General features: G+C 40.1%; 2 protein-coding genes across 2 annotated transcripts in view; one reads left to right on the forward strand and one right to left on the reverse strand.

Annotated features, from left to right (window-relative positions):
- The window catches only part of LOC139339280 (corticotropin-releasing factor receptor 2), a 33,229-nt gene extending 26,359 nt beyond the window's left edge, over window positions 1-6,870 (forward strand). Inside the window, exons 7-12 of the mRNA XM_070974822.1 lie at window positions 436-496; window positions 732-804; window positions 1,321-1,406; window positions 3,661-3,796; window positions 4,347-4,388; window positions 5,522-6,870. Coding sequence (XP_070830923.1) covers window positions 436-496; window positions 732-804; window positions 1,321-1,406; window positions 3,661-3,796; window positions 4,347-4,388; window positions 5,522-5,662 — 539 coding nt within the window. The 3' untranslated portion in view covers window positions 5,663-6,870. The remainder of the gene's footprint in view (window positions 1-435; window positions 497-731; window positions 805-1,320; window positions 1,407-3,660; window positions 3,797-4,346; window positions 4,389-5,521) is intronic.
- Window positions 6,871-13,259: 6,389 nt separating this feature from the next.
- On the reverse strand, window positions 13,260-15,899 carry myl13 (myosin, light chain 13). Its single transcript, XM_070973807.1, has 5 exons — window positions 15,744-15,899; window positions 14,213-14,240; window positions 13,749-13,898; window positions 13,480-13,653; window positions 13,260-13,393 (listed from the first exon to the last, which is right to left on the reverse strand). Exons 1-5 carry the CDS (start codon window positions 15,849-15,851, stop codon window positions 13,287-13,289), a joined length of 567 nt encoding a protein of 188 aa, XP_070829908.1. The 5' UTR covers window positions 15,852-15,899; the 3' UTR covers window positions 13,260-13,286.
- Window positions 15,900-27,241: the final 11,342 nt, after the last annotated feature.

The following is a 27,241-nucleotide window of genomic DNA, read 5'->3' on the forward strand; positions in this document are numbered from 1 at the left end:
TCCTTCTGTCTCAGAGGTTGTGTTGATCCGGCCGTGTTCACTTGGAGGCTGCTGAGCCCGGTTCTGTTGGCCGTGGTGTAAACACCAACAATCCCCCGGTTCTCTGAGCTCTCGGTAGGGGCAGACTCCAGCCAGCTAATCATTTGTTTGCTCATTGCACATTTTCACTTCCGGCCCTCCTTCCGAATTTATCAACACGTGACTGCAAACAACTTACATGACCACTAGCTGCACGACTAACTGAGCCAACTAGCTAACAGCAGCTAGCGGCTACAGCAATTAGCATAGCAGCAGTTAGCGTTTACTGTGGTGATATGCTTCCCCCCGTTTGTTTGGAGTGACCGAGAGGTGGCCAATTCTTACATGTTGTACCTTTGAGAGTATTATCTTGTAAATGTTTTAAGTTATTATTTATTTCTTATTTCTTTATTCTAGGTATTCCATGCCCTATAATAGTTGCCTGGGCCATAGGAAAGTTGTATTATGAAAATGAACAGTAAGTATCCCAAAAAGGATTCAAGCCCTTCTAATACAACCCGATAAACAGAATGTGACATATACTCAACACACGATTGGATAAAGGATATTACCTGTTAAACAGTTTGTTTACACGTAATTGAATCCTGATTTTATTGATGTTTTACACAGCGTGTCAACTTTTGTGGGATCGTGTTGTATTCTCTTAAATGTTTTCTTTATTCAGTGGTGTTGATTCTTTCTTCTGTCAACAGATGTTGGTTTGGTAAAGAACCGGGAAAATATATGGACTACATTTACCAGGGACCAGTTATTCTTGTGCTTCTGGTGAGCAACAACACAGGAAATCATTGCACTGTACATCTACTGCTGCTATCTTCACCCTGTTTGTAAACTCGTTCTACACTGACATAAGATTTATTACTAATGCCTGCTTGTAGGTGTAAACTGATTTTTTTTTTAAATCTGCCCTGCAAAGAAAATGGTTTTATAATGAAACTCATTTTAGATCCTGCATCCAGCTTGTTGGTGGAATTAATCTTCCTAATGGAAATTTCCACTCATAAGAATCCCGAAAAATAAGAAACTATTCATAGAAATGTATCCGCTAATGGTTATGTACAAGCTGTTGCCAGCATGCAGTCGTGCGGTGACCATTTTTTATTTCTGTGCTCATCTAACACTGTCTCGTTGAGAGAGGAGGTGGCTCTTACTTGCATTGCTACTCCTCCCACTCAGCATTTAATGAGCGGAGTCTGTTCTCAGCAGAAAATGGCACTATTTCAGAGTAAGCCATTTGAAAAGGGTTCAAAACTAATTATTTTGTGTGTCTTTTTTTCCTAGATTAACTTTGTTTTCCTCTTCAACATAGTAAGAATTCTTATGACCAAACTAAGAGCGTCAACCACATCTGAAACAATACAGTACAGGTGAGTTGATGATTGTGTACGACACAGAAATGACCCTCTTTCTTCTTCTGTTTGCTCCTTAGCTTGCAATGTTTTAAAGCTGTGAATGCATGTAATTTCAGCACCAAAGTGATCAATTTAGAAAGCAAATTTCAACCTTTATAATTAGAGTCAGCATTTAAATTCTGACTTAATTTCATACAAATTGGTGAGCTTGATCACCAAGATACCCTCTGAGAGAGAAGATATATTTGGGCATCAAGCTCGCAGATGCTCAGAGAGAAGATGTGTGAGGAGATATTGAAAATGACAATCAAATCGAATCACTGTCAAGTCCTGTAACACTCATTGGCACCATCTATGGAGGGGCGCTGGGTTTTATGGCCCCCAAAGTTAAAGATTGTCACTGCAATCTGAATGCAAGGCAGGAAAAATACCCTTATAAATTCCAGTCACAAAATACACCCCCCCTGTGCAGACAAGGCTCGTAGGCTATGCTATTTGCTTTTCATCTATTTGTATCACATCGATATACTGTGTTTTCATTTCTGATGAGAATTTGCTGGGTCAATGTCTGCTGCCATGGCCTTTCTCGCTGACCTGATTGTGCCTTAATTAGGCTCTCATGCTGTTCCCTTGGTCAGCTTGGCTATCAAAACAACAAGAGATGGCTTTTGCTGCACCTCTTGCAGGCTAAATATTGCCTGCAATTGCAATTATTCTTTGTAAACACCTAATTCTTTGACACTGACACTCCAAGCAAGTAAATCATCTTCTCAGACAGTGTAAATTGTCAGATCCTCTATAATCTTTTACATGCTTATTTAATCAATTTGACTTGCAATATTTTCTTCTAATATTATGTGTTGCATGCTTGGATTAATTTCGAGTGTTTCAGTAATCTGAACAGACATCAAGCTTTGAATTTAAAGATACAGAAGAAAGGATCCAGACCAACAAAATGACCTCAGAGAACACACAGTAGTTGCAGTTTTTCTTGGAAGTGGCCATTTCATTTAGCCCCAGCAGGAAGGTGGAAAACCTCTCACGTGTTTGACAAGACTTGATGAGTGACTAAATGCAGAGCTTTGCAATGGGATTGAGACAGGAGAGCTGTGTGCAATCCTGCTTCGTGCTGCTATGTTGTGCATCTGACCGCTAAATTGTGAGAGTGCTTTCCCACCTTTTACTTTAAGTGTATTTTTCTCCTTCGGGGATGATTTAGAGTACAGTATATGTGGTGTTTACAGTGTCACAGCTCAGACAACTTCAATTCAGGCTTCTCAGGCTTGAGCTGGATTTACGGTTGTTGTGTGACAGATATGTTGACATGAGCCACAGAGATTTAAGTGAGTGGAAAAACAAGAGCGTCAGGCATAAATTGTTGACCTAAAAATAGAGCTGAATATTTCCTTCAAAATGCTTTAGTTTTACCAGAATTAGATGAACAATATACAGCAGTGGGGCTAATGTGTCAAGGAAAGACGGGAATTTCTGTGATCTTTCCATTGCGTGCTTGACACAGTAGGAAACTTATGTTTTAAAGAATATCACCATCATGAAGTCCCTGATCTTTTTATCTCACTCTTTAGTTCATCAGGAAAAGCCCTCCACTGGACACTTCAACAACCTTTTCCCTTGAGGAGCCGCAGAAACTCTGGACCAAAACAGTTTATTATAACTTGTCAACATTTACATCTGCTGACTTTAAAGATAATTGTAAAAAAACAAAACAAAAACAATTTTAATTACTTATGAATTTTATTAACTGCACATTTGACGAACTACCAAAAGGGTTTCTTGAAACCTTGTCAACCCCCAATTTTTTTTTTCTTAATGGCAAACACTTCATCTATAAAGCATTAGTAAATTATTTATTCACCATTTACACAAGCATTAGTTACATCTTTGGGCTCCCCGCCTCCTCCTGTCCACATGTCCAAGTGTCCCTGGGCAAGACACCCTGGTGTGCCAGTGCCTGAATGAAAAGAAAAACCTTACAAAGCGCTTTGGATAAAAGCTCTGCATAAATGTAGCAGTCTAGCATTTATAAACCCTTAGCAGAAAGTGCCTTAAGAGAACCTGGTACCCATATGGCAAACTAGGATTCATCTCTAATAATGTGTTGCTATTTTGTGAAGCAAAGCGTTGGTGTGCGTGTGTTTTGCTAATGACACAGTCATGCTTTTTCCAAAGTCAACTCGGATGAAATCCAAATTCTTTTTAGAGTCATTTTAGAAATGAAGCAGCTGATGTTCCATATCTGTCTTCACAGGAAAGCCGTGAAAGCTACACTAGTCCTGCTACCTCTGCTGGGCATCACTTACATGCTCTTCTTTGTGAATCCGGGGGAGGACGACATCTCACAAATTGTTTTCATCTATTTTAACTCCTTTTTGCAGTCCTTTCAGGTGAGGATGAGGATAGTGATACAGTGTGACACTGGCTAACGCTCGAGAACCCACACGCACTGCATACAAAGTGAATCATGCGGATATCTTAATGCGAGTTATCGCAGGGCTGTGTCACTTCTGTCGAGCTGACTTTTCAGATTATGAGCCGTCTTATGGGAAGATGATTTGAAGCAGCATCCCGGCTGTGCTCGCACACAATATGGCCCTCTTGCCTCATGTTCAGAGCTCTCAGCTGACAGGATTAACAGGGACCATGTGGGCATGATTTCTCCTCTGTGGCCATTTTTTTCTTTTTTATCTTTCTATCTTCTGCGCTTAAAAGTGAGACTGAGTGGGAGGAAAAAAGGGATTTCATGCAGAGCGACTTTAGCGTCAAGAACTATATTTGGCATGACAAAATGTGTTCCTGAGATTGAGCGCTTCATTTCTTTTGCCTTTTCTTCTCATGACTGCAATGTCTGAATTCTCTGATGTCTGATTAAGGTGCTGTTACACAATACAACTGCACTGATGACTTCCAGTCATAGTAATGTGTCTTATTCTGCAGGGCTTCTTCGTGTCAGTGTTTTACTGCTTTCTAAATGGAGAGGTGAGTCACTGAAGTTTTGCAAAAGTCAGTATTCATGGATGCAATTCAATTGCCAACATGTTTTCTTGATATGCGATCTTAATAGAGCCCCACATGGATTTCTTTGATGAGTTTAATGCTTTTCTTTTTCTAACTACACTCCTGGTTACAATTTTTGCGAGCAGAGGAAGTATCAGGTAGCTTTCATAAAGGACAAAACACTACGTCAAAAGATTTTATGTTACTGTTGTGAAATTGTAGCATGTTGATGATGGGCCTTTCATCTAATTAAAATAGAAACTGCTGGAATTCCAGCTGTTTGAAAGTCATTAATGCCATTATAAGAATCACTTTGTCAGTAAGGGAAAAATGAAGGAACGTCTTGCTGCTTTATTCCGACCCTAGAAATAATTGAAACACTGCGGGAGAGAGACACTTAACTGGATGAGGAATTGTGAATCGCTCCTCTTGTACAATTAGTTAATACAATATCAAGACTGTCATTGGCATCAGTGGTTGCATGGCATTTAGATATGGTTTTTAATTTTGGGCATTCCGATTTTCCCACATAGATGAAGTTAAATGAGAAGATTGATGCCACACGCCAATCTGTTTGTTATGTTAGCTTAGCATAATGACTGGAAATAGGGGAGAACAGGTAGCCTAGCTCTGTCATAACTTGTTTTCATACTTTATTTTTTTGTTTGGATTAAACAAACTAGATGAAACATGTTCATTAGTGAGCTTTACAGATGTTGGTAGATAATTTCACCTTTGGACAGAGCCACCCTAGGTTCTTTCCAGTCTTCATGTCAAAGTCATTCACAAGTGCTACAGGTGTCTCTTCTGACGGCTTCCCGTGCTGAAAATTATATATAATACTGCTTCAATCAAGTAAGATTCAGCTTGTTCAGGGGTCCATGTCTGGAAAGAGCTTAGCAGTCTACTGGCTATAGCTTCATATTTAATGAGCAGATTTAAGAGGGATGATGATCTCAGTATATTATAAATATACTGAGATCATCAAATATTTCCCAAAATGTTGAAATATTCCTTCCTTAAGACAACCTTCATGTTATAACACTTGTTATTTTTTTGCATATATAAAGCAGTACAATGAGAGCAATAAGATTTACTATTTTTGAATGTTTTAGGTACGTTCGGCAGTGAGGAAACGGTGGCACCGCTGGCAGGACAACCACGCCCTTCGTGTGCGGGTGGCACGAGCCATGTCCATCCCGACATCTCCGACCAGGATCAGCTTCCACAGCATCAAACAGACCACAGCTGTGTGACCATGGCAACGGGCGCATAATCTCCACCACGACATCTAAAGGAACAGACTTAAATCTTTTTGTTCAGTAAAAAACAATGAAGCGATTTACAGAACAGACTCCTCTAACAAGGCCACAATGTGTCCAGGGGGACTGAAGAAGCAGGCAATTTCAGTTGTCTGGGGAGAACAAGTAATGGCATCTAACAGTACAATTTAACAGCACAGGAAGTTTGATTGGACACATATGAGGATTTGTCTGCCCTGACATACTGTACATGAGGAGCGGGGTTTGAGTTATTTAAAAGACATAAAAATGTCATCATCGTCAAACTGTTAGATCACAACAAGTCTTATCATTTCACTTTACTGTGATCTTATCGCTGTCATCTTACTGCTTAGTGGTTATTAGTGGAGCAAGATAATCCTACAGGATTTGCTGCTGCAGGATATTGCAACTGTTCACGCACTTGGAGGCATCTGCTCCTTCCTTACTTAGTGGGAGGCTGACAAAGAAAACTTTCAGTTTAATTAGATGCATCCAGGAGGATGCACTCAAAATGTTTTCCAGAAAAGCCATTTCTATTTAGTACGATGAATATCAAAATGTAAAAATGCTCTCTGATTTAACTGCTCTTTGCTGTCAACAGCTGCTTTTGACAGATAGGAAAGAGGCTCTGGGGGAGACGAGGGTTCACCTGAATTAAATATCAAACACTATACAATATAAAAGGCAAGAGATTCAAGAGAGGTGCTGCTCTCTCTTGTGAAAAGGGATTAAAAATAGGTTTGTGTGCAGCAAACAGTCGATATTCACCTTGAAACATGTGGTGTCGGTCCATGTGTGATGATGATTTTATACAAACAAGCCATTCTAGTGGAGCCTTTATAATGTGTCCCAAGAGCAGCCTTCGCCTTTAAGTCTGTGCTCTTTTATACAAAGTTGATTTTTTCTTTCTCATATATATTTTTTCTCATATCGCACTGTTGTAAACATTGTTAAAACATTTGTTCACAAGCTATGCTTCCTTCCTGTTCCAGCTGTTTGTTTCTACCACAATTTTTCGCTTCCCCTCTGTTATAGCTTGCTTTCTCTGCTCTCAGAAGGAAAATGTGAACATAAAGAGCAATTTAATGTGTTATGTGTTTGACCACCCTGAGGCTGACGGATGAGCAGTCCCAAATTAAAGCTCTCTTCCAAACGGATAAAGCTAAGATTATATATATGTGTGTGTGTGTGTGTGTGTGTGTGTGTGTGTGTGTGTATATATATATATATATATATATATATATATATATATATATATATATATATATATATATATATATATATATATATATATATATATATATATATATATATATATACACACACACACACACACACACACACACACACACACACATACATACATACATACATACATACATACATACATATATCTTCTGGCATAAGGAAAGTGATTCTAAGTCATTTATGTAATGTATATCTTACTGTAAGTGCCAGGCACGGACTTTCATGCAGGCACGGTTGAAGCAGATTAAATTCTTTTGGCTTTTGGCTTTATTAAATCCTTGCGGCTTTCTAGTAATCAGTGTCACAATTAAGCTGCTGGTTCAAGAGAAAAGATGCTTGATGAAGTCACCACCGTTTGCCTGTGAAGCCAACTCTTTCATCTGCTCAGGCTGCTCACAGAATAATGGGAACAACCATTGATCTGCACTGCCAAACTCCAGAAATACTTTTGCTTTCTGCAAAAAAAAAAAAAAGGTTGTCGAGGGGGCAGAAAATATTAGTTTTACGTAGAAATCAAAAGAGTTGCAGGCTTAAGTTCTGACACTCCCTTGTGTTTCCCTGCATTTGCTGCACAACATCAGAGGACTATTTCTGTCTCTCAGGTGGTACGATTGAGAATGTTTAAAGGAATAGTTTGACATTTTGGAAAATACGCTTATTTGCTGCCTTGCCGAGAGTTAGATGAGAAAATTGATAGCACTAGCTTAGCTTAGCACTTGAAACAAGGGGAAACAGCTAGCCTGCTGGTTGCTTCATGGAGATAACAAGAATAGTATTGCGTTTCCATAAAAATGCAAATTGTTTTTACACTTTTTGTAAATTAAACAAGCAAGATATAAAATGTTAGTAAGCGAGCTTTAGAGTTGCTGTTTCCATCGTCATGCTAAGCTAACAGGCTGCTGGCGGCAGTTTCATGTTTAATGGACAGTCATTACATGAGAATTGATTTTCTCATTGAACTCTCAGCAAGAAAGTAAGTACTCATATTTCCCCAAAACTCAAAGAAGTTTTATTTTTGTTTGGTTTGGATTTATTTGTTTGTTCGTTCATATTTCTGAAGTTATATTATGATGAATCCACTGGCTCTACTGTGAAGTTTGAATTTTTAAAAAGTAAAATAAGAGTTTCTGTGGTCAGCTTTCATTGAGGGATATTGTATAGAACATAAAATATTTCATCACGCCTTGTTCTGAAATGTGAATTTCGTCTTTGTATTTCGGGATTTTTTGCTACATTACAGAAATGTTTCGTTGATGTGCTGCTCGACTGGACTGATGTTAGCCATAATCTCCAATGTTGATCACGCAAAGTGATTTTGATGTAAATATCTGGTTGTAACGTTAAATGAATTTCTGTTTCCTGCATCGCAAATTAAGCAGCTGTAACACTACACACCCATCCACGACCTCATCGTATCATGTGAACAGAAAATGAACATTACCTAATAGTTGTGAAGTATTTTCATACAGACGTGAGAAAACAAACCATTTATTCAAACTCGCCAAAGAGAGAAACCATGTTTACCAGCATCCAGAGTTTTCATCGTCTGCATATTTCTATTGTTGCCACTGCACTTTGTAGACCAAATCCTGTTGATTTTATTTCCTACACCATTTGTTGTCCATGATGAAATGTATTCAATGCAGTGTGATGTCAGGTTTGTTAACTTATTGCTGTACATGAATACATTTGGCTGATTTTATGGAAAACTACTTGTCGAACCACCCATGTTGCCTTACAAACAAAAGGAAATGCATTTTTTTGTGAGAAGGAAGTTAATGTTACTGTGTAAATGATATACCATTGTGTTTCTGATATACATTTGTACATGCACATGTGAGAGGAAAACTATTGATTTGAATTAAAACGATGCTGTATATATGTTTGCTTTTCATGCTGACGGTCTTGTATTTTCCAGGGAGCTTGTAAACAAGTGTGATCCGTGTTGACAGAGTATATGATGCATCGTGTTTATTCAGTTACACTGGGCAATCTGACATTAGATTCAGATTGCACTAATGGGATCTGTTTAGTTGATTCATTTGCTATCTATCCCCCTCTGTCTCCAAGCACTGTGTGAAATAAATGCAGAAGTCTTTTAATGACTCAATCAAATAATCATTCTTATAATAGAGTAGACTCAGCGGCACTGTGGCATGTAATTGTCTTACTTGTAAATATAGTTTTCAGCGATGGAAGTGAAAAACCCTGAGAGAGTGCCTGCTAGGTTATGTAATAAAAATGTGGATACAGCTTCGTACATCTCAGGCTGGGCTGGAGTGAAGTGGAGCAGAAACTGCTGTCTGTGCCCAGAACCCTCAGGGCTCGATGAGTTATACATCCCCAAACAATTAGCTGAGCCTCTGATGCAGCCTAATAAAAGCTTATTGTGACAATTAATGCTGTTGATGGTTGACAACAGTCTGAAAGGCGGACAGCGGATGTGACATTCAGGAGCGCACCACTGCCAGAGGCAAGCAGCACATCTGCGCTTCATTGTGGATCGTTTGCCCCAACCTCCTTTGTCTCTATATTAAACTGCATTTCACCAGTCATTACCTCAACTACACTGAATGACAGGCACGCCAGCCTGAGCCACTGCAGTTTAACGCTGCATCATCCTTTATACTGATATGATGAGGTGTTTCCTATTAGTCACAACACAACAAGCAGAGTTACAGGGGAAACTGCACACGCCATGCTTAAGTGAAATTCTTTTCTCCGCTTTTAACCCATTCGGCAAGTCCTTCCTCTGCGGCAGACCAGGAGCGGTGGGCTGCCAGCAGACAGCGGCGCCCGGGGACCCAGTTCCTTTTGTCACCATTGGTCAGGTGGTGATCTTCTTGCATGTTTTTACTGGGGCTTTTTTATGGAGGATACCCCAGGTGAACACGGGGAGAACATGAAAAACTCCAGACAGAAAGGAGCAGCAGGCACCAAAGGCATGGTGGAGGACACTCCTCCAGGCACCCACAGCGCCCCAGGCAGGAATCGAACCCGGGACCTTCTAGCTGTGAGGTGATGGTGTTAACACAGTTCCACCGTGCCAGTTTATCTGTCAGTTTAAAGGTCATTTTATCTGTCATTGTGAGCACCATTGCTGCTTGTCGAATGTGTCTCTTGAGGAGCTTTGTCAAGTCTGACAACAAATATGAAACACTGCACATAAAATGATGAACTTGTCTTTTACTGGACTTGTAGACTAATTGAAAACAGCCAGCACTGATGGCCTGAGCCAGGATCCAAGAAATCCTGAGGTCTTGAGTCCCACCCCCCCAACCCCAGTGTCCTGCATTCCCACGCCAACCACAGACAATTCTGTCTAGACAACAGGAAATATTTAATTATTTAATATTCACATCTCATTTGTTCAGCTGTTCCTATTCAATCTCCTGTTTTTTCCCCCTTGACAACATCAAGCATGAAACATTGTTTACTCACTCTAAGAAATACAGTTTGGGTCAGTAAACATTGAATTATTTATGGATTTATTCATTTTGTTGGCTTAAAAGCAGTAAAATTTAATTATATTGTTTGTAATGGAAGGTAATGTCCCGTTAAGTTACTAAAACTTAAGGGTTGAGAGGGTTTCACAAAATATATTCTTGGTTGCATTATGGGAAATGTAGGATCCAGCATCCAGCTTGACCCAACAAATGCAGTAAAAGAATCAATCAAGAACCTCGTTAATTGCTGATTATTATCTTAAGAGTAAAATGAAAAGTAAGTCTTAAGTTTCTATTACGCATGTGCAGCACAACAGTCTTTAAGTTTACCAGTAACAACAGAGGTAAAATGTCACAATTGACTGACGATCACATCCTGATTAATAGACTTCTTCTTCTTCTTCTTCTTCTTCTTCTTCTTCTTCTTCTTCTTCTTCTTCTTCTTTTGAACACAAACTTATTGGACAGGAACTGAACATGCTTCATTAGTTGCATCAAAGCAACATGACTGCTCCACGAATCACCTGTCACCAACAAATCGTCCACTAATGACAAATATCATTAAACTGATGCTCAGTATGGAAGTGGAATGGACTTATTTTATGTCTGTGACACTGAAGCTGTGAGTCAGAGCGAATGTCATGAGAATAACATACCATAGCACAATCCTTAGGCTAATAAAATGCACGGTGAACGCTGTAATATATGTATCTAATTAATCAAATAAATCGAGTCTAACCCCAGCATGTAAAAGGAGAACTTTTCATTTTGACATTTATTTTTCCCCTGTAAGGATGAGCCTCTGGGAGCTGAGGTTGAGTGCGTTTAAAGTGCTCTTTAACAAGAACAGCAGTGCTGTTTTACCTGGAATCCCATTAAGGAAATGATTCCATTACGATACAGCTGGTTTGCTGTATTACTCGGGCTGTGCAGAGTCAAAATATCCCAGAAACCACAAACTGTTGGCATCCTGGAGGTCCGGTGGAAAATTGGCTGTGCACAAATAAAGGTTATATATTTAGCCTGCTGCCGAGGCTGGAAGAGGAGCGCTGACGGACAAAGATTATGTGGTCTGATGATGGTCAGCAGAAACGCGCTATTTGTGGTGAACATGAAAGTCATATTAATGTGAGAATTGGAGTGGATTTGTTTCCATATTAGTTTATTTCCTAACAAACTGGTAGGCCAGTCATCAAAAGCCCATGCCAAACATTGCTAGAACCCACAAAACTTCACAATAAATTTATTAAGTTTTAATCATAGTGTTGGCTATACCCTGCAATTCTGGGGATATGTGTGTAAAATGACTCACAAAACATCTAGAATATTGGTATTTTAAGGAGTGGTGCAGCTTAAAGACACTTAGCTTTGATAGTGTTAACATCATATAGCGACTGTAGCTTCAATAAAGAGTTGAAACAAGCTAATATGATAGTGGATTGACATCATTTTTTCAAGTCAAAGTGACTGAAAGGGGATGATGTGAGCAGCTAACTAGCCTCTAGTTTCATGTTACAAACCTGAACACACTGATATTTGTTGGTATGGTTAGTAGCTACCAGTCTGGCCTATAACAAAGAAAATGATATTTCACACAGCTGAGCTGTAGCATGAAACACCGAACAACTGTGAATAGCAAAAAGTTCCCGCAGCAGTAAAACAGCACAACATGAATAACATTAAACTGTGTTATATGTGGGTTTGAAAGACAGAGGCAGAAAGACAGTTATTTCACAGGAAGAAGAAAGTGAAGGCATGTTATTCATTTTTGAGGGAAAAGCCTCTAGCATTTATGGCTAATTGAGTCTTTGTGTTGGGTGTTGAAAGATGTAGGTTCAGCAGTGTGACCTCCACTGACCACTAGCTTGATCTAATGGAAATCTGAATTTAAGTGATGTTTTGTGGCACCAGTGGGATGGATGAGTTGTGACTGCAGCTTTGCATCTGTACCGAAGGAGTCAATAACCTAAATCAAACTTTCAGGATTCCTCATATATTCAGCAAAGGAATGACATGATGTTTTTGCTGAATCCCTGTTAGCAGAATGAAGAGTTATTATTTGAGCAACAACCCACCCTGCTGGTCAAAATGGGGAATTACTACTACAAATGCCCCTCAGATGACCGATCCATTAATTCAAATCTGTATATGAATGCATATATTGTTATTTGCTAAACTGTGGGTGAGACTTGCTGGAATTTATTGTTTGAACACAGAAAGTGGAGACGCTGATTCACTGTGTGTCTAAAGAAATCAACATAGTCCTTCTGTGAGATGTCTTTCTTTTTTTCTTTCTCTTCTTGTTTCCCTCTTTAATTTGACCTTTAATTTTGCCTCTCCTTATACCATTTATTGTTTCTAGTGATGTAAAAAAGGTAACAAAACAGGTGGACAGATGTGCACAAAAATGAAATCATGCAAAAGAAAAACTTTTCATGTCCACATCTTGTCGGCATAAAGGTCCATAATGAAAAAGTTGTTTTTCGAATGAACTCAGTGCCAGAATTCAACTTCCTCATAAAGTGTGTATAATTCTCTCTCTTTAAGCTATGGAGCAGATCAGTTACATAACTTTGCAAACTATCTCCCGTGGAGGATACAGACAACAAACCACAGCTAAAGAGCCATCAAAATGATTTCATTTATTTACCCTGATCTACAAGATGAACAGGGGTAATGTGCAACGTGTACACAGCATCAACACATGCGGTCTTAGAAAAACAAGATGAAATATTGATGAGATATAAATCCATCTGAGACGCATGGAAATGGGAAATATACAGGATGGGATTGACAGAAACATAAAGATATTGTGTGGTCAACAATCCAGGGACAAGTCATTCCTGACTCATAGATTTCCTGATGCAGAGAGATGTAGCAGCAGAATGTCAGAGGAATCCTTTTTACGATGCCATAATGTGTTTTACGAAAGCTTCATAATTTATGCACCCATTGGCATCCTCTTGGTTTTGCATTAGCTGCTCCACCTCGTCCTCCCTCAACTTCTCACCTGTAATCCATGAGGAAGAAACCAAGAGAGGTGTCAGCTCAGTGCTTTATTATGACAGCTTTATAACAGTTTGCAGTAAGACTCACCCAGCGTTGCCAGAACGTGTCTGAGCTCAGCTCCCATGACTGTGCCATTCCCCTCCTTGTCAAATACCCTTAGGCCCTCCACAAAGTCCTCGAATGTTCCACGATCCTTTGCCTTGCAAATGTGCTGGTGTATGGGCAGAAACTGGTCAAAGTCAAGCATCTTGGTCTGCATGTCTGTGGAAAATTCAGCATAGAGTATTAACACCAATCTGACGAGCACACAGACAACAGGGGAATCACCCCTCATACGGACTGTGCGTACAGCTCACCTTCAGCCTTGGGCTTTCCAAGGACATGCATGATCTCTGCCTGGGTAGGATTCTGGCCCAAAGCCCTGATCAAATCACCACACTGGGCGTAAGTGATCTTCATCTCGTTGGCTGGAGTCCTGTCAAACAGCTGGAAAGCATCCTTGAAGTCTGTGAACAAAAAGAAAAACAGGTAATTCTTTTTGATTTCTATTGACTTCACTGTTATTCATGTATGTATGCAGTCTTTGATAAAAACCTTGAAGATGATACGCAGCAATGAAGAGTCAGACCTTAAGGTGTTCCATTCCTGACTAACTTAGATGGATTCTTATGGTAAAATAATAGCATACCACTGTGTCATCAGCTGTTGCTGAACATTTTTTCCACACTAACGGAGAGCTTGATCACACAAACCATTCGTTCCCTCTATAAATAGCTTACAGTCTACGCAACACAAATGACAACTGTAACACCAACATTACCCTCAAGCTGCTCAGGGGTGAATTCCAGCTGAAAAGAGACAAAGCAAACAAGACGGTTAGACGCTGCTCATCACTCAGGAATCAGAACAGCTCACAAGGCAAGTGAATGGGTTGACAGCAGAAGAAATGAATTAAGAGAAATTAGAGTACAAGCCGTTGAGCATGACCCCTGACTCTGTATCAACCCTTATCGTGCCATTCCAGCAGATCAAGTTACAGTCTGCATCTGTTCCCATCACAGTGCAGTGTTTATCAGAGACCTTGGGTCTAACACCCCCTCCTTACACTATGTGTATTGTCTGCTACTGTCAGCTTCATTTGAGGTTATGTTTAGATGCATTATGTGCCAAACATTTGTTGATAGCCGTAAACACCAGCAGGATGTAACCAACAATCTCAGCGGCGTTGATAATTCACAAGCCAGTGACCATGCTGCATATATGCAAATGTGTTAAAATTAAGAAAAGATTTAATGAAGTTCTGCTCAGTTTGACGTAGAACACGAGCTGAACATGTGCTGCTAATTCATCAATCACTTGTTGAACAAAGCATGATGGTTCAAAAGTTTAACAGGGACCCTGTTGAGGACTTTCACTTTTACAGTATGATAGAGGCTTCGCAAGACCAACACGATTTTTTGAAATAGATATATTTCATTCTATAACGTTAGACGCAGGCCATGCCAAGTTGGTTTTACAACCTGCATTACACTACAGTTTAATGTGTTATTCTAAATCTAAAAATAAATCATTGCTAGATTGTCCACCCATCCACAAATGTTGCCTATTTATAGTCAGTGTGTATTTTGGACTCCTGTCAGATTGTGCCCTCAGTTTCTGTCTGATGTGTGGATATCTACAAACCCCAGCCCCTCCATGAAGCTTTGTAAAAATATTATCCAAACACTTATCTGAGCATGTTTAAAGATGGATGGCGATGGATATAATTATCTCTATTTTTCTTCCTCCCGGGTTTTCCACCCTTTTGCCCTCAGAGGAATGGTGCGGGTGGTCTGCTATTCACAGACATAATGAAAATCATATTTTGTGGCTTTAACCGCGCTCCATTGTAACATGGCGGCTCTCTCAACCAGGAAAACATTTATCCATTGAGAAGGGGCCAAGTCAGCAGAAGATCTTTCCATGATGTCTAGTATCAGCGAGTTTGCCCTTGAACCTCCGTCTAACTGTATGACACACTTTGTTCAAGCATGTTTGAAGTTTAATAAAGAGCTGAACAAACTGTAAATATAAAAATTGCCAGCATAACCGTGGCCCATTCAAACGGCTGTACAGTCCTGCTTTGCTTGCACTGCCAACTTTAGGTCACAGGGGGTCTCTGATGCTCTTTGAATGCCAGCTTGCCAGCTTGAGGTTATTATTAACAGTATATAGAAATGAGCACTTTACTGTTTCGTTTCCAGGGTGAGTAGTCATTGGTCCTTTAAAAGGTCTAAAAACACTAATCTGTCTCAATCTGCAAATGATTTACAGTTTCTCCATATTTCTGAACATTGTTTGTTTAGTTTTACCGTCACTGATGCGGGGTCAAACTCCGGGGTCTTGGGGCGCTCGGGCTCTGGGGGCTTGGGGGGTGCTGCTGCGGCAGGTTTTGGCTCTTCCTTCTTCTTAGGGGCCATTGTTTGAGGCTCTCAGAAGACAATGGGGTGGACTGACACAGCAGAGGGATCCAGCACGCTGCGGATGGAGGGGGCCCATTAGAGGCTTGGTCCCTTTATCCACTGTCCAGAGGTGTCATCTCCACCCCCCCTCCATGTCCAGCCACACTGCCAACAATAGGGGGAAGACTATAAAAGGATATGCCTTTGTGCTTCTATTTAAGACAAAGGTTGTTGTTGTGTGTGTGTACATCATCAGGATATGGATGATGCAAAACTGTATTGGCTGAAATCCCGGACCTGGAACCTTCTGTTAGTCTAGGACATCTCCATCAGCACAAGACCTCATGTAATGTCCCTTATCTTGCACTGCTGACCTTGTTCAGTGAAGTGTGGTGGTTATTAGTGAGGAGGGGAGGAAGAAAGGGTGATTGCTGGACAAGAGGGGCATGAGGTTGTTTAAATCACAACGCCATATGATGAACTGCAATTCCAATCCCTGATTGTTATTCAAAAATGCCACCGGTGAGAGCATGTTATTCACTGCTGTGCCAGGACAAGCCTTAATGATGACCATTTATCTGGTCTGATCAGAGGGATTTGCAGGGCATTAAACTAAAATCCTCCCCAAAATAGGATTCACAGAAACGTTCTTTCTGTCTGATCTCGCTCTTTCGAGTGTAGCTACATGTGAACAGGCCTCTTGTGAAGCTGAGCGTCAAGACGGCGGAAGTCAAGAAAGTAATCTGGGATGACACTAAATGCCACTTTATGATCCTGCCATTCACAATTGAATGGAGATGTAGGTTGTGGCAACCACGGTGATGTCTTTGGCGTTTGTACTGTTATGAAATAATGATGATAAGAGTGCATATATATTAGAATCACAATTGCTTTGATTTTTAGAATCTACAAATGCCAGTTAAGATGTTCATTCAGAGGTCTTCTAAATAACATTTTCTTTGCAATAACATCTGTTACACTTCATCAACTCTGTATCCTGCATAACTACCTAGAAAAACTATAACCCCCCCCCCCACACACACACACACACACAATAGAAGACAAAGAGCATAAAATACGGAACAGCCATCCTGGTGATTTTGTGATTTCTATTTTTAATGTGTTTCAATACATTTTTGTTCAGTTCCTCTTTTGCTTATTACTTTTTTCCTTGTTGTGTTGTTTCCGGTGTGTATTTATGTGTGTTTTATTCATCATGGTCTGCTTCTGTAGGAGGTTGCATTCAAAAATAAACTTGAACTTAATTTTATTGCAGTTAATCAAGCAAAATCCTAATCAGATATCAGAATGATACTTACATGATACCTTACATGCAATGCGTGTTGTTAAAAACATACAGTGAGTAAAACTGATAAAAAGAAACTAAATCAAAGCGCTGACAAACACGATGTGCTTCGTCTCTGTAAGAATGTGTCTTTTCTTTGGGTCACAGAAAGCTCATTTACATTTCATGACAGCAGGTAAGACTGAAGTCATAAATAATAATTATAATAACTGTAATTATGAAGCCTGAGTCACTTCGTCGACAGCCCACAGTCCTGGAAGACTAAACATGGCTTATATGAGTCAGTGAAATATTGTTCACTGTGGTTAAAGGCTCACAGTTTGAGTGCAGTAAGTGCAGTCTGGACTGAAAAGGGACTGATTTGTGTGCAGAGATCTATTTCGATTGTGTATCTCTGGACATACGCACAATGAAATATGACCCATCCATGAATAAATAAGAGTGAAAGCTAAAAATACAAAACAATTTTCCTCCTTCAACCTCAAAGGCTCAATCGAGCTGACGTGAGTGTCTGACTTTCAACATCCATTGACAATACAGTCATATAAATTTGTTCTTGAAATTTCTTTCTGGATATTTTGTTTTTCCCCTCAATGGATTCATCATCTATAACCGCACAGATTTCATTCCATCCTTTTGTCTTCGCATTGACACATGTTTCTGAACAGCTGCTCTGATCTTGTATTTAAAGTATGAGCTCCCACCCATCTCATGTGACAAGTGACAACCAATCAAATTAGACTTGGCAAATCCAAGTTTTAGCAAATCCATTACCATCATTAGTTGGGCTTGCAATGCGGCACTACATACATTTCTCTTCTGTCTACACTTATATGGCCAGAGACATGTGGACACACCCCAGAATCAATTCATCTCCTTCGAAAAAAAGCTGACTTTTTCCAGGCGAATGAGTACACACTAAAAACACTGGGCTAAAACTGACGCAGGATGGGTCAATATAGCACCGAAGCAACACTGGGTTAACCTAACCCAGTACCAGCGGGGTGTGTTGACCCAGTGCTGGTACTATTTTTGTGTTACTGCTTGCTTACTGGAGCAAAATTAGCCCTCTGTTGAGTGGTTTCCCACCCAGGTCCACCCATTTCTACCTGTGTCCATGGCTCGGGGTGGCCAATCAGATTTCAGGGGTAGCCAGTACCACCCAAGTGCCACCCCATTATCCTAGTGTATGATTGGCTGTCTGCCCTGTGAGAGGTGGACCTTAGTTGAAACCATGTGGCCAACATGGTTGTAGCCTCTAGCCTACTTTAGGAGGAAGGTAGTTTCTTTTTGAGGACTATAAGCTTTATATTATATGTTTATGGTGCCACCCTGTTGTCTGGTGGTAGGCAGGGCTATTTACTTAAGAATGTAAGAAACTGTACAATGCTGTAATGTTAGTCATTAAAGCAGATATGAGAAAATAAATAAGCTATACAGTAAATTAATTCTATTCCAACTGGTGCATTTGTTCACATGTATTACTCATGCTGTTTACACGGTCACATTGTGGGGACTCGCTTACATTATGGGGACAAAAGTCCCCATAATGTAAATCATTAAATTTCAGGGCGAAGACTTGAGTTAAGGTTAGGTTTAGATTAAGGTTAGCATAAGGGTTATGGTTAGGCAAGTAATGCTTATGGTTATGGTTTGGGTAAGTCTCCAGGAAATGTCTATGTAATATAAAATCTATGTAATGTCCCCAGAAATTATGTAAACACAACTGCGTGTGTGTGTGTGCGCGCATGTACATGTACTTCATGCCACCCCTGCATAAGTCAGTGGTCCACTTGGGCCACCCGATCAAAAAGTCTGGGCACACCACTGTTCCTGTTCAAAATGAAAAGCAAAGAGTTTGAAGTCAATATGAATAATGAATGAGCTGTGAGATCTCCTTTGCTCTGCTATGACAAGCTGGAAAAACCAACAACTGGAGCCTGAGGAGGAAAATTTCACTGTAGTGGTGATCACCCAGTTTATATGCATGATTAAAACAAAATCTATCCACGTCAATCAAGCGCAGATCTTTATGAGCCAGCTGGAGGATTGAATCAATATTTTTGGGACTAGTGTTAGACATGTCATGAGCTTTGGACCACAATAGCAGTTCACATCACTGTGACCTGTCAGTAACAATACGTAAAAAGGATTTGTGATTTTTGCTGATATGATCCATTGATGCAGGGGACGACACTAAATCTCATTCTTTGAATACAATTAAGAGAAACACGCAGAAACATAATTAAGCTCGCTCTGCTTCTCTTGCTCTGGCTCGTGGGCCTGGTTTGCTGTGGCAGAGATCGGACATCAGAGCATAAAATAATCACCGGATTAGTGTGTGCTGGACGAAAAAAAGTCATGGCTGCAGTTTGTTCCTCATTATTTTCAAACAGCTCATGACTGGAATACTCAGTGTTTGGCCAGAGCTAACCTACATAGAGACACAGACAGAAACTGTGTATGTCAGTCCGAGTATAAATGGATTCAGCACTGCATAGCTCTGCGCCAACCCCCCTTTCAGATCCCACCAGGTGATTGCCATTGACAGGCTGCGGCAACAATTCACAACATGACCAACCGCATAGAGCCAAGCTCTTAAAACATCCAAGACCTGTGCAGTTTGCTATTTTGGAGTTAGTCTCTTGTCTGACTGGTATGTACCTTGGAAAGCCTCCAATCTGTGTACAATGCCAATTGTTCCTTGGACCCACCAGATGACCTTCAGTGCAGCTGTGGCCTTTTGCTGTATGGTGCTTTCATAGACTGATAAAAGCAGGGTTGGTATAAAATTGTCCAGAAAAGAATGGTAGAGCAATTCAGATGTGCCACTAAAACAATATTACTGCTATTTAATCGGCTGAAAGACACAAAAGCAAGAAATTAAAATCAGTAATCAAGAGTCTAAAGTGTCACTGCTATTCAGCAAGTCAATATATCTCACCCAGCTGAATGGGCTTTAATGAGCAGCCAGTGTGATATCCAGTTAGGGAAAACACAGTGAACACGACCCTGAAAAGAAAGAGGTGGTTGATGAAGAGGACAAACACTATGGTGGCCTGCTCACTGGAAAACGTTGCATTTAGAAGGTTAAATCACTCAGATCTGACAAATTTCAATGCTGGATATGACCTTCCAGTGCTTGCATTATTTATGGTAATGAGAATAATTGCTCATTGCCACAGCTTTTTGAGCATATGCAATTTCATTCGGGCCTGCTTGTAAAATTAGGTGCTCATGAGTATTTAATTCCTCCTTTATTTGTCTTTTATTCGTTATATTACATTATATAATTTATATTATTTAATACATGTTTTGCCACTTGTGATTAATAGTAAAGATTAATAATAAGAAATGAAAACGGTCCTAGCTTCAGCCTGGTGCATTAGAATTAATCTAATTAAAGTAAATAAATGTCACACAGTGCAAGTATAGATGATCATAGATGAAAACGTAACCAAAATGGCAATTAATCTAGATATATTAACATTAAGCATTTGAATACCAATTAGATATGATATCTTGCAATGGTTTTCAGACTGAAAATGTTGACATACAGGACATATATTGACATGGAGGATTGAAAAATTTGAATTATGAATTTAAACTCAGCTGTTTGTGCGTTTCTCAGCTGATCGTTATTAAACCATAGGCTTGCTTCCATAAGCACCGGAATACTTTAGTATCACAGAGGCGGTTGTTATCTTGAACTCAAACATCAATTTAATGACCTGCCAATCAGTTTGGAAGTGGCAGCAGGTTCCAGTCTTTATATTTACATTTAGATTACTCTAAATTGCAGTGTTAAGTCCGTGCAGTGCTCTATGGCTGCATTAAAAGACAGAATCTCCCCTGTGGCTCTAGAGCTGGGGCCACACTGTGATCATTTACCAGCACTCAGGATATAGCGTGTCCAAGTGACATGTTCATTATCAAATCCACAAGGCGGTCAGTGAAGTGTGCAAGCATGTAATTATACTGTCCCCTGTCCAACTCAGTCCTCAGGTGGTATCCAGTTTAGTGTGTAGAGGTGGTGAAAGTGCCAGTCTGCGCAGGCTTCGCTCCAACATAGACTGCTGCCATGTTGTTTGGCTGAAACTTTTATTTAGTAAAGATAATATAAACACTGTTTTTTGGGGGGACTCACAGCAGGATTTCCGTGAAAACATTTTTATACCAAACAGTTCAGCTTCAGTAAACAACATTTATGCTTTTCCTGTTTGTGCGCGCATTCGTGTGACTGAGACAACATGCAATTTAGTGAAGGTTTAACAAGTGTTTGGTGCCTTTCTCTCACAATCAATTAAACAGCTGTGAGATCAACGTGTCCTCAGTGTTCATGTATTAAAGATTACACTCTGAAGGGCAATTTGGGTGAAGTATTATGTGTTCAGGGGCAGGGTGTCAGTCTACAGGCCTTATTTCTAAGTTGACAACGTTGTGGCGTCAAACACCAGCAGCTGAGCCAGCAGCTGAGCCACAGCGCCCTCTTTTGGCCACAGGGATTGAATGCTATCATGAAAATAAACCTTCCTTTAAATTTAATTTGCCTTCTTTTGATTTTCTCTCACCTTTTCCACCTTGGATGTTTTTTTGTTTTTTTTAAAATCTCAGTTAACATGAGTTTACACACAGAAATGGTGACGTCATTTGGACATTTGGATGCTGAGCCCTGCTGAGCAGCATCACTGAATCCCTCTGACGCTTGTGTAAAAGTATCCTCACGTTAGATAGATGACACATCCTGTTTATTTGATTGAAGCCTCATTCTCCCTGCTCTCTGCATTATTATCTGCCACTATGAGCTGCTCTGTTACAATCTGAATTACATTCAGATTGGTCCTCATGGGGACACTCATCTCCTGAATTTGAGTCTGTGGAGCAGCGGGCAGCCCCTCTCCAGCACACTGTGACCACCACAACGGCCTTGCCGCGAGGCGACAGCACTAACAAGCCACAAGTCCCTGTTGACGAGCACTCGTTTATTCTGTAAAGGCACACTGGGTCGTGACCTCCTCACAGTGCAGAGGCAGCATCGCGGACGGTCTTCACTGCCTCAACTCTGCCGCTGCTGTTTGTTATTGATCAGTTAAATGAGAAGCTCTGCTCAGTCCATATCATGTTTGCTTACCAGGCAGACCTCTGCTATGGTCAGATGCTCCTGTTTGGGTTGTTCAAGCTGATGGTTCTTGTGTTGATAATAAGAGACGCTACCTAAAACTTGAAATATCTGAGTTTGTCTCAGTATATTGCTGGCTAAGGTTGTGCAGATACTCTCTAACTCTACAATGTGTGTCATGTAAAAAATAAGTTGTTTGTATAATTTTCTTTGTCAGTTATTGCATGATTATTTTGTATTTGTGTTGGTGCCTGGGTGCCTGGGTTTGAGTCCAGCCCGGTCCCTATGCTCCCTGCCTTTCCTGTCTCTCTCTACTGTCTTGTCAAAATGAAGAGAAATGCCAAAAAAAAGAGACTTCAAGGACTCCAAAATGGACCTTGTGCTGAGACTGTCCTGTCAACTGCTCCTTTCAATCTGAACTCAGAAAAAGAGAATAAAACATCCACAAACGGATGGAGGTTGTGTGCTGTGATTGAAAGCTGAAGAACAGCTTCTGAATGGATAGACTCTTTTCCCGCTTGCTGGACTTTGACATTTGTTCCACTCTCCCCCAGCTCTGTTTCTCTGTGTGTGTTTTTTTATACCAGCGCTGTCGTATTGCAAAACACTTTGGTTACTTAGGAATCTGTTGACACTGTTGGACATCATTGACTGCCAAACATTACAGCACATTTTGTGCTTTATGTGAGCGCCCTGCTGCTGCATTTTCTCTATTTGTGTTTTCTTGTGCATTTCAGAACAATTTGTCTGACGTTGGCTGGTGAGTCTTGTGTGAAGTTCTTACTGAACATCCTTTGCAAGGCCCCTTGTTTGGGTTTTAAAAGGTTGACAATAACAACATGTGACATTAAATGACTAAATGTATAGTTCGCCAGATGGCAAAATTTCTGGTTTTCAAACCCCTCGTGGAAAAAACTACTACTGGTATTTGCGTTAATTCCAGGTCACAGGACAATGTGTCAGACCTGTTGATGTTATGGCAATTTCTCAGTTGTATCTGGAGGTCAGTGAAAGTCACGCTGCCTTCTGAGCCATACATTTGACCAAAATAGCCTGTATGAACACCAATGTGGAAGAATGAGTTTTGTAATTGTAATCATAATCCTCCTCAGTTGTGTGTATGTGTAGCCGGTGATCAGGGTGTCAGGAACAGAGTTTCTCTCACCAGATTTGTTCCTTTACTCTATTTCTGTGGTATTCCTTTGGGAGACCTGAGTGGGTGAGCTGTCAAGACAAGAGTCGCTTCAGAGAAGATGAGCTGACCCTGGTGTGGCTGGAAATAGATTCTTCTGGGGGATTTCACCAATTGTTTAGAGACAAAGGAAGAGTATTATTGGATGTGTTATATATGACGTTTATTATCTTGAAATCATGACTTCAGCAAATGGAAATGATTAAGAAAAAGATTGAAGAAGAAGAAGAAGAAGAAGTCATTCCACTTTCAATCCCAACTGCTTTTTCAAGGAATGGAGGATGGTTGTATGGAAATTCCCGTTTCACATGAACATGACCATATTTTCACCCTTGAGTCATATTTTTGCATGCAAAGCATTCACGTGCAGATTAAATATGCAAATACAGTTTTTAGGGTTGTGTGATGAGGTGAAAATGTGAAAACATAAAAAAAAGCTGTACATATGGAAATGATCAAACTGAAAGTATAAATAGACATCTTCACATGTGAAGTCATGCATGCTACATGAAACCATAAGTTAAAAAAAAAGAAAAAGAAATGCCCACACATGAAAACCATCGTGTGGCCAAAACATACATGTGCTTTGAGTTTATATGTGGTTTTTTTACACGACGTCTGGGAAATGCGTCACGCACATGTAACGTTTCAGTTTCCCCTTTTCTCGATTGTTGTAGATATTTAGGATACGTTATATTGCCTCAGTTGTTTTTAGTGAATATGTCAAGCCAACATAAATGTAATCATGAATAAAACAAGTAATAAATGTAATGTATGAGTGCTGGTGTCAAATATGGAACATCAGAGAAAGCCCATTGGGCGAGGTGGACAACAGCATCCAATGAAAAGCCACCATCTATAGCCAACATCTATAGTTAAAAATCAACACATGATGATGAGATATGAGTGTGTATGTATATATATCACTCTTTATGCAATGTTCTGTAGATTTGGTGCACACTGACGTGCACTAACGTGTCCAACTTCCTGGTGCAATTTTCTCACTTTCCTTAGAACATTTTCATTAACACTGACGTCTGACTCATGAAGAATGAGTGAATGAAAAGAAGCATCAACAAATGGATTCACTATTGGGTGAGACTCAGGCTAAAATGGCAGCCTGTCAAGCATTTTCGAAGAGAATGACACCATCATTCTGTACACTGCTAATGGCTCAGTGAATGAACACCACTTACACCACTTAATATTTGCCCCATGTTAATAAGCGCTCTTTTGTTTTGTTGCCTGCAATGGATGACATTTTGCCAGGCACTTGGGATACTTACAGGAGATGGATATTAATCATTCCAGATGGATGTCAAGGATCAGAAGATTTCCATAGCCAGCATGAGTACCATAACCATGGAAAGTGACATGGAGATATGCTAACTGGCTTAAAGGCACATTTAACCTTTCAGAGAGAACGCTTGGAAAAAGAAAAGCTTGTCCTGTTTTTCTTAGCTTGTCTCTTGTTTGAAAAGAGAGGACAGATTGAAAAAAAGAGACCTTGACGGATTGGAAGTGGAATGGAGACCATGAATATGTCATGAATATGGTCCCCCTGCTAATCTCCTGCAGCTTACAGTATGTTCAGTTTCCCGTGGAGACACAGTAGGGTGCAATCATCTGCATGGCAGATGAGTATATATATGGTCACATGTCTTATTGCTGGCTGTTTGTTGATGACAGCTTTCATATTGTTCATTGTCTTTCACCGCAGGAATAATCTATTCATGATGGGAATCAAGCCTAAAAGAAAATATGCACCAGTATTCTCATGCTGCACAAACACCTGTGTGTTTCACATGTGCTGTTCATGCACGAGTGTGTGACGCAGGTGCTGCTGTCAGGTTGGTACTGAATGAGTTAAAGAAAAATAATAAAGAACATCACAGTTTTGTTCAGTTTTTGCTTCAATCATCGATTTACTGAGCAAAGCAACACAGCAACAGACATCAATCACATGCACATATATACACAAATATAGAAAAAAAATGGCATTAATTGACTTGCAAACAATTTCTTGTATCTCTCTATGCTTGCTTTAATTTCAATCCAGAGGCGGATCTGGGACAAATTTATTTAGCAAAATGCATCATGTACGCATAGGTTTTTGAGTGCATAAAATAAACACTTATATCTTCTTACAGCTACATTATAGTGTGTTAAAAAACATTTTTCAGTGTATACTAATATTTAAATACAGATCAAGTGTACAGCTTGAGGTCCACATGTCAAGTTATTTATTCATATATCCTGCAGTATCAGAACTCACTATTTGCCTCAAGGGGCTTTACAATCTGTACAGCATATGAAAGCTTCTGCACTTGGACGCTCAATTTGTATAAGAAAAAGCTCCCCAAAAAAGTGCTTTAAAGGGGAGAAAAAGGAAGAAGCCTCAGGAAGAGCAACAGAAGAGGGAGTGTGCATACTGTAGTGTAGCTGCACAGGTATTAAGTGCAGGCAAATCAAAATTTGATGGTGGTGCCATGTGACGATACTGTCAACAACTTGAGATTCCACAAGAGGATAACTGCCTCTTAAGTGTGGTTTCCTTTGTGCCAGATCTCTGCTCTTTGTGTGGCGGTAACATATGGTAGTGAGTGGCTCCGTTGCTGAAACATTATTCTCTCTGTTGGATAATGCATAATGTTTCTCCGTCCAAGACGGCCGTCCATCGCTGGGAGTCAGCGGTGAAAGCTTTAACACAAGACCTATTTTCAGTGTTTGTTTGCTGCTCGGTGTTACAAACAGTGGAACAGAAGAGTGAGGTGACTACTGAATTACACAATTATTCCACTATCATGGCTGTGGCCCTGCAAGGTTTAATAGATGGAACATTTCACTCACATCGCCACAGTTAAGTGCTTGTTCACTATTGAGACCACACATGCAAAAAGCCGTATTGCACCCTCAGCTGTTGGAGTGTAATAGCTACTAGAATGAGCAGAACTGGTTATGCACAATGCTATTTTCGCATTGTATTGTCACTATTTTTATAACAAACAGCTGTGATCGTAAACTGCAGAATTCATTAAGAGCATGTTTCTGTGCTCTCCTTGACAAAAGGCTGTTTTCTGCTGCAGAAGAGACCCCAGCTGTGAAAGTTTGATTTCCACATGTTCTGTGATTGGTGTTGACAGTACTTTTTAAGCTGCACCCATTGTTAGAAGAGGCATTCAGAGTCTTTATCTAAAGGAGCAGTGCGTAGCATTAGTGGCATCCAGAGTCAAGATTGCAGACAACAATCAACTGAATACCCCTCACGTCACCCCTCCTTCTTCAAACCTGTGGGAGAACTTACAGTGGCTGTGAAACTTGAGAAAATATTATATTATATATACATTATATTCTATTTCTGCCAATAGATCCCCTAAGACCTTACACACTGGTCCTTGAAATCCTGTTTTTAAATTACTACTCGAGCAAAAGAAGAAGTATTACTGGGAAAATGTTACTCATCAAAAGTAAAAATACTGGTTCTGTAGCACATTGTCTCCTGTGACTGACATTTTATCATACATGAGATTATTTGATTGTTAACACTGATGCAGAATCTTACTGCTGTGGCTCGTCAAGGTGTACAGTAGCTTGTTTTAACTCTGCCAGGTTTAGTTAAGTGGAACAGATTGGGCCCTAGATATCTAATCTTGGCTGTTTTATGTGAAATATTGATCTTTCACCTCGTCTCTAACTTAAACCATCCATCCATCCATTTTCTATACCGCCTATGCGGGGGGCTGGAGCCTATCCCAGCTGTCAACGGGCGAGAGGTGGGGTACACCCTGGAC

This window comes from Chaetodon trifascialis, chromosome 11 (assembly GCF_039877785.1).
Source record: "Chaetodon trifascialis isolate fChaTrf1 chromosome 11, fChaTrf1.hap1, whole genome shotgun sequence".
Classification (NCBI taxonomy): domain Eukaryota; kingdom Metazoa; phylum Chordata; class Actinopteri; order Chaetodontiformes; family Chaetodontidae; genus Chaetodon; species Chaetodon trifascialis.